General features: G+C 54.1%; 4 protein-coding genes across 4 annotated transcripts in view; 1 reads left to right on the top strand and 3 right to left on the bottom strand.

Moving 5' to 3' along the window:
- GUITHDRAFT_117862 (hypothetical protein) overlaps positions 1–3,205 on the bottom strand; it is a gene marked incomplete at both ends in the record, with an annotated part of 5,073 nt that extends 1,868 nt beyond the window's left edge. Inside the window, 10 exons of the mRNA XM_005822870.1 lie at positions 479–556; positions 606–698; positions 743–1,096; positions 1,141–1,183; positions 1,469–1,551; positions 1,602–1,736; positions 1,883–2,569; positions 2,630–2,856; positions 2,903–2,978; positions 3,119–3,205. Coding sequence (XP_005822927.1) covers positions 479–556; positions 606–698; positions 743–1,096; positions 1,141–1,183; positions 1,469–1,551; positions 1,602–1,736; positions 1,883–2,569; positions 2,630–2,856; positions 2,903–2,978; positions 3,119–3,205 — 1,863 coding nt within the window. The remainder of the gene's footprint in view (positions 1–478; positions 557–605; positions 699–742; positions 1,097–1,140; positions 1,184–1,468; positions 1,552–1,601; positions 1,737–1,882; positions 2,570–2,629; positions 2,857–2,902; positions 2,979–3,118) is intronic.
- Positions 3,206–4,386: 1,181 nt separating this feature from the next.
- Positions 4,387–5,867, bottom strand: GUITHDRAFT_146104 (hypothetical protein; the record flags this gene model as incomplete). Its single annotated transcript, XM_005822869.1, has 9 exons — positions 4,387–4,590; positions 4,637–4,707; positions 4,760–4,817; positions 4,860–4,916; positions 5,133–5,198; positions 5,296–5,409; positions 5,656–5,697; positions 5,749–5,785; positions 5,836–5,867. The coding sequence occupies 9 exons, from the start codon at positions 5,865–5,867 to the stop codon at positions 4,387–4,389; spliced, it is 681 nt and encodes a 226-aa protein (XP_005822926.1).
- Positions 5,868–7,187: 1,320 nt separating this feature from the next.
- On the top strand, positions 7,188–8,111 carry GUITHDRAFT_117860 (hypothetical protein; the record flags this gene model as incomplete). Its single annotated transcript, XM_005822868.1, has 1 exon — positions 7,188–8,111. The coding sequence occupies one exon, from the start codon at positions 7,188–7,190 to the stop codon at positions 8,109–8,111; it is 924 nt and encodes a 307-aa protein (XP_005822925.1).
- Positions 8,112–8,535: 424 nt separating this feature from the next.
- Positions 8,536–9,502, bottom strand: GUITHDRAFT_79190 (hypothetical protein; the record flags this gene model as incomplete). Its single annotated transcript, XM_005822867.1, has 9 exons — positions 8,536–8,598; positions 8,646–8,690; positions 8,742–8,801; positions 8,858–8,878; positions 8,936–8,991; positions 9,040–9,091; positions 9,139–9,177; positions 9,240–9,323; positions 9,371–9,502. 9 exons carry the CDS (start codon positions 9,500–9,502, stop codon positions 8,536–8,538), a joined length of 552 nt encoding a protein of 183 aa, XP_005822924.1.
- Positions 9,503–10,000: the final 498 nt, after the last annotated feature.

Genomic DNA, 10,000 nt, shown 5'->3' with positions numbered 1-10,000 from the left:
TGCCCCTATCCCTCCTCCGTCCCGCACCTGCCCCTATCCCTCCTCCGTCCCGCACCTGCCCCTATCCCTCCTCCGTCCCGCACCTGCCCCTATCCCTCCTCCGTCCCGCACCTGCCCCTATCCCTCCTCCGTCCCGCACCTGCCCCTATCCCTCCTCCTTCCCGCACCTGCCCCTATCCCTCCTCCGTCCCGCACCTGCCCCTATCCCTCCTCCTTCCCGCACCTGCCCCTATCCCTCCTCCTTCCCGCACCTGCCCCTATCCCTCCTCCTTCCCACCTCTCCACCTTCCTGCCCCTCCTCCATCTTGCCCCTCCTCCTTCCTGCTCCTCTCCCTTTCGATACGATTAGGACATCTTCATGTCCGTCCTGCTTCCTTTCATATACAATTGCCTTTCCACTTCCATTCCCTCCTCTCCTCCTCCCCTTGACCAGCACAGCAGACCCTCGTCCTTCTTCTCCCTCCCCTTCTCTTCACACCTTCTTCTGCTTCTCTGCATCAGCTTGCATCTCTGCTGTGATTCTGTTGAGCTGCTCGGCCTGATGTCGAATCTTGGCCTGGGGGAGAGGATGAGGGAGGTTCAAGCTTTTGCTCTTTTTCTCCTACCTCCTTGTTCGCTAGCACCAGCATCCTTTCCTCGAATATCTTCTTCTGCCTCTCCTCCGCTCGTTGGATCTTCTCCTGGCTCGCCTGCTCGACCTGCTCGACGTTAGCTGGGAGGGATCACCACCAACTGTCCGTACCCTTCTCTGCCGCTCGTTCTCGAGCTCCGTCCTTCTCATCCTCGCCGCCTCGTCTCTGCTGATCGATCGCCTCCCACTCGACTCTCCTGCACCTCCGTAGCTGGTCCTCAATTCTCCCTCCCCTTCCGCAAACAGCGGCATAGAAGACAAGGACGAGGAGGAGGACGAGGACACGGGGGCAGGGGCAGCGCATTCTGAGGAGTTCAGCTGCGAAGCCTCCGCATTCTCCATCACATTCGCCATGTGCGAAGGTGTAGACGATCCGAATTTTTGAGCATAACGCGCCTCCAATCTCTGTAGCTTCTCTTCTTCGAGCTGCAGCCTCCTCCTCTTCGCCGCCTCCTCTTTCGCTGCCTGTCGCCCCGCACGTCAGGATGGACTTCTCCATCCTCCCTCACCTTCTCCGTTGACTTTGAAACTGCCTCGAGCGATTGCAACCTCCTGCTCAGATGTCAGAGACGAAGGAGCCGAAGGTGGTTGGAGAGAGCCATGGAATGGCGATAAAAACATCAGTCAACCCAGCTGAAGATACTCTTCTTCTCCTCCTCCTCCACCACCACCTCCACCACCACCACCACCTCCTCCTCATCATCATCATAAACAATATCCTGGCAGCACGGGCAAGAGCAGCAGGAACAAGGAACAAAACCACGGCAGGAATAAATGAGAAAGAGAATGTCAAAGAGCGATAACAACAATATCTTTTATCCTCCCTCTTCACTTCACCTTGATTCTGCCAGCTCTAGTCGGCTCTGCAATTCTGCAGTCCTCGACTCTGCATTCAGCAACTCGATGAAAGCTATCTCCTCCTGCTCCTGTCGATTACCACCACACGCCCCCCCTAGCTCCTTCCTTTCACCTTCACTCCATGCACCTTGCTGTGCTCTTGCCTCGCCTTCCTCTGTCGTTCGAGGATCTGAGCTTGGTGGAGCTTCTCAGCTCGCTGAAGCCGCTCATGAATGATGTACTGCGTGTTCTGCCGCTTCTCTTTCACCTGCCAATCATTCAATTTCCTGCTCCTCTCTTTCTCCGACAGAGTCACCCCCGACCTCCTCCTCCTACTCTCCCCTAGCTGGATCATTCCTCTGCCCCCCCCCCCCGCCACACGTCCCCGTCCTCGCCCTCCTCTTCCTCCCCCACAGCACAACTCGCCTGCCGTAGACGCTCTTGTCGGTGCATCTCAGCGTCTCGTAACTTCTCCTGCTTCTGCGCTTCGAGAGCGGCGCGTTTCTTGAGCGCCAGCAGCTGCTTCTCTTCCTGCCGCTTCTGCATCTCATCCGGACATTTCCGGTGACGGTCGGGGGAGAGGAACTTGTCGTGGAGCGATCTCTGGCTGCTCCCGTATCCCTCCAAAGAGTCGCTCGATGCTGGGAACTGAAACTTGTGCTCCAGCCCAGACGAGTCGTCAAGGCTGCTCCTGGTCGACGAGCAGGCGCTCTGCTCCTCCTGCCGCTCGACCCTCACAGACTGAGACACATCCGACAGGCTCCCATCGCACCCGTCCTGCTCCTCTCCTGCTGACCTCACTGCCTGCTCCCTCTGCCTCCTCTGCTTCATGGCGACTTGAAACGAGCTCTCAGGCTCCCCCGCCGCTCCCTTCCCCCATACCGCCCCCCGAGAGAACTCCACGTCCCATGCTATCCCGCCGGACTGAACCCCTCGGACAATGCGATCTTGCAGCATCTGGAACTTGAGGAGGTAGTCCTGTAGGAGGGAGAGAACTTCCGAACACGCCTTGGAGCTCTGTTCGAACAGCGTAAAAGTATGCACGTCCTGCAGGGCTCGGCACAAAGTCGCCAGCAGCTCCCCACTTGACTTGTCACAGAACTGCCATGGAACCGGAGAGCGTCAGAGGGAGGGTGGGAACAGCACAGGGTCAAGTTTCACCTCTGCTCGTTTGATTGTGAGGTCATCCACTCGAGGGAGGAGGAGCTGTGGGGGGCTAATATCTAGTCCAAGGAACGGTCTCTTCAGCATGCCCACGTTCGCTCTCGCCGGGGTCTCTTCGCTCTCGTCGAGCAGGAGCTTTCTCCTCGCGCTCTGACTCTTTGGTCGTTGTCTCTCTCCTGCCTCTGTTGGAGTTGCCACTGAGCTTGAAGGAGAAGACAGCGTGTCTGCAGCACCAGTTATCGCAAACAGCCATTGAAGTGGAGCATTGACCTTCCGCGTGCTGATGTTCCGTGCTGGTCTCACCATCCGTCGTTCCTGCACTCCTCGCGTCTCTCTTGGGTGATTGCTACAACAACCATCACGATCTGACAACCTTTGCTCCCTGCTCGCTTCCGCTCTCCTTCTATCTTCCTCCCTCCCCTCCCTCCTCCCTCCTCCCTCCCCCCGAGCTCAACTCCTTCTCTTCCTCCTTCTCCTCCTCCTCACCTTGGGTGTTCCGGGGCCGATGCTGATGTAGGAGGCCACATGTCGCTCCTCCGGATGCCGCCTCGTCCCTCGCCCTGGACTCGCCATTGTGACGCGACCCGCTGGAACTGAAGGGGGTGGGGTGACATCAAAGGACGGGTGGGGGTGATATTTTTGTATATCAGTACCCCTATATTGTAAATTGAAAGTACCGGGTACTGTGGAGATGCAAATAAGGTATGTGGGTGGGTGATACAATTTTTTGTGGTTGAGGTCAGACAGGATCGGAACTGAGAACATGGTGAGAAGGCGGATAAGCAGAAGAGCAGAGCGGGAGGCGGGAGGAGGAGACGTGAGGCAGGCAGGCAGGCAGGCAGGCAGGCAGAGACAGCGGGAGAAGGAGATAAGGGAGAGATAGGGCTCAAGGAGAAGAGAAGCCGAGAAAGATTGGGGTTAGTGAAACAGGATCCAATGGGAAGGGTTTTGAATCATTTTTCTGATCAACGCCTTTCTCGTTAGAGGGCTTGCAGATAGGTATCATTGAGGATCTGCCGAGGAGATGAGAAGTTTAAAGAACTGGTTCTTCCTCCCTCTACTTCTTGCAGTCTTGCACCCCTGTCAATGTGCAATCAAAGAGGGACATCAAGGAAAACATCACTACACCCAACCATCTGTGGATGTCAAAGAAGATATTGAGTAATTCCTTGTGCAAACATCTTGTTGAACCCCACTTACTATCCTGTGAAAGACTGTGGAAACAGGCTTTTGGGACGGGGGTTCTTGTTCCTGTCAAGGTGAGAGCATGTAGTATCCTCGGGACGGACCATCTGATAAGCCTACAAGGACTCGAAGAGGATCTTCAAGAAGCATTTTGACATGTAAGCATGGTTATCAGCGCTCTCCTAGTTTCTTCTCAAGAGTTTTGCCACTCAGGATACACGATGAAGGGAAACTTCGCCAGGTGCCTTCCAAGATATATGATGCCCTATAAGTCACTGCAGCACAGACTGGCGAACTGCATGACATCGATGACGGCTCTGAGTTCGCGCAGATGGTTCAGGACACAAGGTCTTATCATACTCTCAGCCGCAAGGTCTCGTTACAAACTGGCAGGAGCTGGGATCTTGAGAAGATGATGACATTCGATGAATTCTGGCAGGCTCTTCAAGAGTGAGCACAAGCCCCTGTGTAGGAGGCAAAACATGACGTGTGCCCGGCAGCTACATTCAAATCAAGATCCAAGAACGCGCCTACTTGACAGATTTTTCAGTGATGTAAAGTGTCTAAATCTAGAGATCTCGATCCCATGTAAGCAGACCAGCGATCAACGCCGAGGCCAAGGTGGAGGAGACTGGATCGTGAGTAGAGACAGCACTCTTCTGGAGGTTACTGAGGCGTCGGAGAGCAGAAGTGAGGGCCGTTGCTTGCACAGCCGTCACAAGATCCTTCATACGGAACGCAACTTGCGTCTTGAAGTCCGTCTGGCACATGACCTGCACATTGTGAGGATGCTGGAACCCAGCCGACAAGCAGCTCTACCTCCACAACGATCTCTCGTGCCTTGATGGATGGGTTGACGTTGGAATCTTGTAGATCGTCTACTTCAAGAGCTGGGACCCACCAACTTTCAGGAAGGAGTATAAGTCAGCCTGTACATGTCACCTGCAAGTTCTCTCATGCCTGCCACAAGTACAGCCGACAACGTCGGTGCTTCATCTCCCTGCGATCACTTCTCTCAGACTGAATTTCGCTTCGTGCGCACGTTCACATTGTATGGGGGCCTCATGCGGGTTCGAAGTTCCGTCATGACAAGCTTCGCCTGTCAAGTTAGGAGGGTCATTCGGGTGCCTTTTAATAGTCAAGTAATCCATTCCACCTGCTTCGGGGCGACTCTTGACGTCAAAGTAGCAGTCACAGGCTTTCCCGGCTCATGCAGAGTCACGACGATCTCCCATTCTTATCGAGATGTCATCTGAATGACGCAAAGGAGATGAAGCCTACTGTGTGCCGACGCGGAGAGCATCAAAGCATTGACCTTGTCCGTTGAGATGACAGGAACATCGTCCCAAACCTTCATGGCCTTGTTTCCACTAGGTGACACCTGCAACAGAGTAAAACTGGCGAACCTCGCAATGTTGAGAGTGATGTGGTATTCAACGACACGTCGCGGGCAGACACAAGGCTATCGCGGGACTCACGGGAGGATTCACCCCTGACTTCTGTGGACTTTCTGGAGAGGTTTTCGCAACAGGGTTCGGATCCGGCGTAGGCTTGGCTTCAGGCTCGACCGGTCTAGGAGTAGAGTTTTCATCCTATGGACATCAAAGGTTAAGAACGATCATCCCATCCGGTCGAGACAAAGAACCAACATTCGTGTCAACAGTGGAGCTATTTGAATCCCGAGAGATCTCGTTTTCTTCCTCGCCATCAACCTCTGATCGCACTAGGGTCAGAGCAACATCGCGTCAACAATCCCAAATGGAGATAACCGTTCTCAAGCTCCTTGCTCTTTGACGCCTGCAGTGTGTTCAGCCGTGATAAATAAACAGCATCCTGACCTCCTCGACCGACGTATCTTGTTCCTCTACAGAGGCATTGACCTGATAAAATCAGCCGTCAAGGCACAATCAAGATCAAAGGCAGGGCTCTACTTCTGCGTTTGTTTCGGAACTAGATTCCTTTACAGGCCTGAAGTCGATGGTCAAGGGGTATTCTCATCTCAATCAAGATCGACTCACTTCTTCTTTCCGGACTTCTTTTTCTGAGGCATTCCTGATGAAACACACCGTCAGGACATCAACAAAAGGGTGATCATCGGAGAGAATTGATCCATCACCCTAGTGATCTTCCATCATATTTCTCAACCTGTGCCTTGTTGTCTTCTCTCTACAAACAACGAGGAACTACAACAGAATCTACATCTTTCCCTTCTCTAAATTCCTGTTAGGGAAATATTCAATTCTCTTGCAGTGTTCTCCTCATATGCTATCGTGTTATCATCTCCATTTTCCCCCAATCTCAATCTTGTACTGACGCTCTCCTGTTCTTATCATGAATCACCTTCACTTCTCCTCACTTCGCATTCATCTCTGTTCTCTCTTCTCTCTCTTCTCTCTCTTCTCCGTCTCTTGTTCTCTTGCATCTTTTCATCCTCCCCCCCCCCCCGCCTGTTTCTCCATCACAGAGGAAACTTCAAGAGCTAAAAGGGTTCATCCACATCCCCACTGTGACCCACAATTCCGAATATTGTGAACTTCAAATTTGAAATTAGCTTTGTGTATTTCAATACTTTATCCGGTTAACGAAATTCTGAGTAACTCGTCCTACACTTTGACACCGCCATGCCAGTCGGCCCGGACTCCCGGGTGGCCCGGCCCGGCCCCGCCGTCACACTGGCTCACCGGGGCCCGGCGAGTCACCTGGTGCCACACCATTGAGATATTGGAGCCTCCCAGCTGGCGAAGTCCGTTGCTGGCCGTTACTCCGAAATACGGTTGCAGGGATAAGCTGGGGTGCAGGCGGCCGGGCCAGTACTACGGTAAATATACGTGGCATGCAGCGCTACTCGCTGCTGATCCTCAGCTGCTTGTTGAGCTTGTTGTTGGTACCATGCCAACATGTTCATGCTCAGACGGCCCCCTCCTCGACTCCTGCTCCTCCCCCCACCACTTCTCGGGCTACTCCCGCAACAACCACACCTGCGTCTCCTGGCATGACGACTACAACCCCTGCAGCAGCTAAGACCACAGCACCTTTCAAAGCTTTCACGACGACCCCTGCTGCATTTCAGGCTGCTCCTGGATCTTCCACCACTCCTCCTTCAACTACGACTCCTTCTCCTCCTTCTCCTTCTCCTGCTCCTTCTCCTTCTCCTCCTCCTTCTCCTTCTCCTCCTTCTCCTGCTCCTCCTTCTCCTTCTCCTTCTCCTTCTCCTCCTTCTCCTTCTCCTCCTTCTCCTTCTCCTCCTTCTCCTGCCCCTGCCCCTGCCCCTGCACCTACTCCTCCTACATCTTCAGCATCGTCGTCGCCGTCGACGTCATCTTCTTCTCTTCCTGCTCTCTGCGCTCCATCGCGGATTTCGGTTGCATTTATGGAAAGCTTCAACTCCTCTGGGATGGCCGGGGGCTCAAACGTCTCGTACAAGGCAACCTTGGCTCCATTCTGGTACTTTGCTCCCTCCTGTCAGCACAAGACGTACGCGGTGGAAGGCTTCACGGAGATGCTTGCTCAGAGTGCAGTGAGGTACAGGTATTGCAGCAACCCTTACCACACTTGGGAGGCGCTCTTGTACAACGCAAGCATGGGCCGAGTCGCCTTCAAGACCGGAGGGTTGGGCATGCTCGCCATCCACGGGCTGTACGAAGTCTGGGTGTGCATACAAAACCACCCGTGTGCTCTAGACCCCGCAGACCCCTCCTTCTGCTGGGTGTACAATGAGATGGAGACGACCTGGATACCTTGGGGTGAGAACTCCAACCTCCAGCTGTTCGTCCCCAGCAAACCCTGCGGGTCCAGCAGCCCGAGAGGCAGCTTCAACGAGCCGTCTCCTTCAGCCTCTGACCAGCAGCTCCAGGTCAGCTTGTCCAGCTGCAGGATGGAAATCGCGATGCGGGTGGAGGACGCTTTTGACCTCTACGTGGACGGGGTCTACGTGACCTCGGGCAGCGATTCGCAGGTAGTGCATGAGCTCTCCGTCCCCGTCGCTTCTTCTGCTGGAGCTCTAGTGGCGGTCAAGGCGATCAATGTCGCAGGTTCGGGGGGCCTGGTCGGGATCTTCGGGGGTGAGCCCACCAGCTCCTCGGGCTGGAAGTGTCAGAAGTTCCCCAGCGACGCTCCGCCTGCTGAATGGAATCAGAGGTCGTTCGATGACTCGGCATGGCCCCAGGCCGCAAGCGATGCCGGGACTTCAATGGATTATGCACGGGTGTGGGCGAAAGGCTACATGGACAGGGCGTCGACGGTCTTCTGTCGTAGTCTTGTGAAGAATCCCTCGCTCGTGTGCTACGTCCTATAGAACGGCTGGGCCTCACGAGAGACGAGGCGAAGATAAGACAAGACCCGTGAGGGCAAGGGCAAGGCAGGCAGGCATGGCCACAGAGATCATCGAGCTCTGAGCTTGAGTTTGTATCATCAATTCATCAGATCCTGTTTGCGTTGGGCAGTAAAAGTCTGACAATCGAGTGCAATGACTGGCAGCGCACATCATCATGTTTGCTGCTTACAGGCACTGGGTGAAGAGTGGTTGCGGAGAGACTGTCACTTGTTAACGTTATGGATAGACTCAGAGCAGACAGAGAAAAAATCAAGAGAGTCCACCGTTTCTCAGCAAAGACCCAGCTGCAAGAGTCATAGCTTCGAAAACTTGTCATAAACTTTGTCCACGACTCCCAGGCTTAAAGCAGGTCTGTCAGATCAGTAGAAGAGGCGAGGGTTGGCCCTCACCTTACAGCCTCCGTCGCCGTGAGGTAATGGTCTCTTTCACAGATCTCCGATATCTTCTTCTACCATTTAGCATCAGTAACCCCGCCTGCTGCCCAGAGGCCTTGACCTCAGACTGCTTGGTCAGTTTTGCCAGCAGGCTGTTCATGATTTCCTGAGAAACTGCATCAGAGAGGTAGGAAGCAACTTCTCATTGCGGAGGCACTTTAGTTCGGAGAGTCTCGTGAGCTCGTATCATGATGTCGGTCGCTACCATCTGAATGATCTCCAAGTCACTCCGGCTCCTTGCCTTCTCCTCTTGCTCACTTTGGGGTATTCGACGGAGGGCTGGTGCAGCATGACCTATGAGGCGTCAACCAACGGCAAGGACACCGACGGACATCAAGTATAGATCTTCACCTTGGCATACGGAAGACAGATGCGGTTGCCATGAGAGCCGGCGGCTAGAATAATGGCTGCGCATGCAGAACGTTCATAGGAGTGAACTAGCAAGGATAGCCTACCCGCTATGGAAAATGCTCGACCGCAGCAGATGGTGTGGACGGGAGAGGACAGCTTGTCAGCATGTCAAACTCAGGTCATGCCGCAGCACAATGGCCTACCGCGTTCATCGTGTCTACGATAGCGAGACCCGCGTTCACCTGTTCGGGAGAAAAGAACGAATGAGGGAGTTGTTGAACCGAGCAGAAATATGGTAGGTTACCTTTCCTCCTGGGCTGTTGATGAAGAGAAAGATCGGAGTGCCTGAGCTCTCCATGTCGAGGAACATCAGCTTCATGCAAATCTCCTGAAGCAGGGATGTCAACCCTTCACTCCCGCTTGCCACCAATTCACCTTGGCTGAGCGATCGTCGATAGGGCCCACCAAGAAGATTTTCCTTCCTCGGAGCAGCTCTTGCTCGATGTTGATGATTTTCGACGGATCTCTCTTTGGCCTGTCGTCTTCCACCACCGGCCTCTCCTCCATGTCGATCAGGAACTGTCAGTATCTTCAATCAGTCGGTGTTGACCTCCTCCGCCTCTTCTCACCACTTCCTCTCCGTCCTCACATTTGGCCGTTCGTTGGACAAGGTACAGCCCTCCTGCTAAGATTCCTATCCCAATCCCCCCCCACCTGCTCATGCTCTTCACTCTGCTCTGAGGCTCAGCAGTCCAACTCCATACATGCTTCTTCCATCCATGCCCCCAGGGAGGAAGGGAAGAGAATGAGCGAGCAGGAAGCGCTCTCCTAGCTGCGTTGGCATCCAGCCTTCTTGCATTCCAAGATGCAACCTTCATCCTGCCTCCTCCTCCTCCTCCTCCTCCTCCTCCTCTCCTTGCCCCCAACAGTCGCATCAACCGGTGCATTGAGGTCAAGTGACTTGAAGGAAAAAATCTGGAGATGTTTTGTAAATAATTTTCATATACTATATCTTTTGCGAGGGTTCATCGCCACTCGATGCAATATACTACAAAGAAAAACAGT

Source organism: Guillardia theta (assembly GCF_000315625.1).
Source record: "Guillardia theta CCMP2712 unplaced genomic scaffold GUITHscaffold_117, whole genome shotgun sequence".
Classification (NCBI taxonomy): Eukaryota; class Cryptophyceae; order Pyrenomonadales; family Geminigeraceae; genus Guillardia; species Guillardia theta.
Note: the sequence above shows the minus strand (reverse complement) of the source record. Positions and strands in the feature narration are given on the sequence as shown.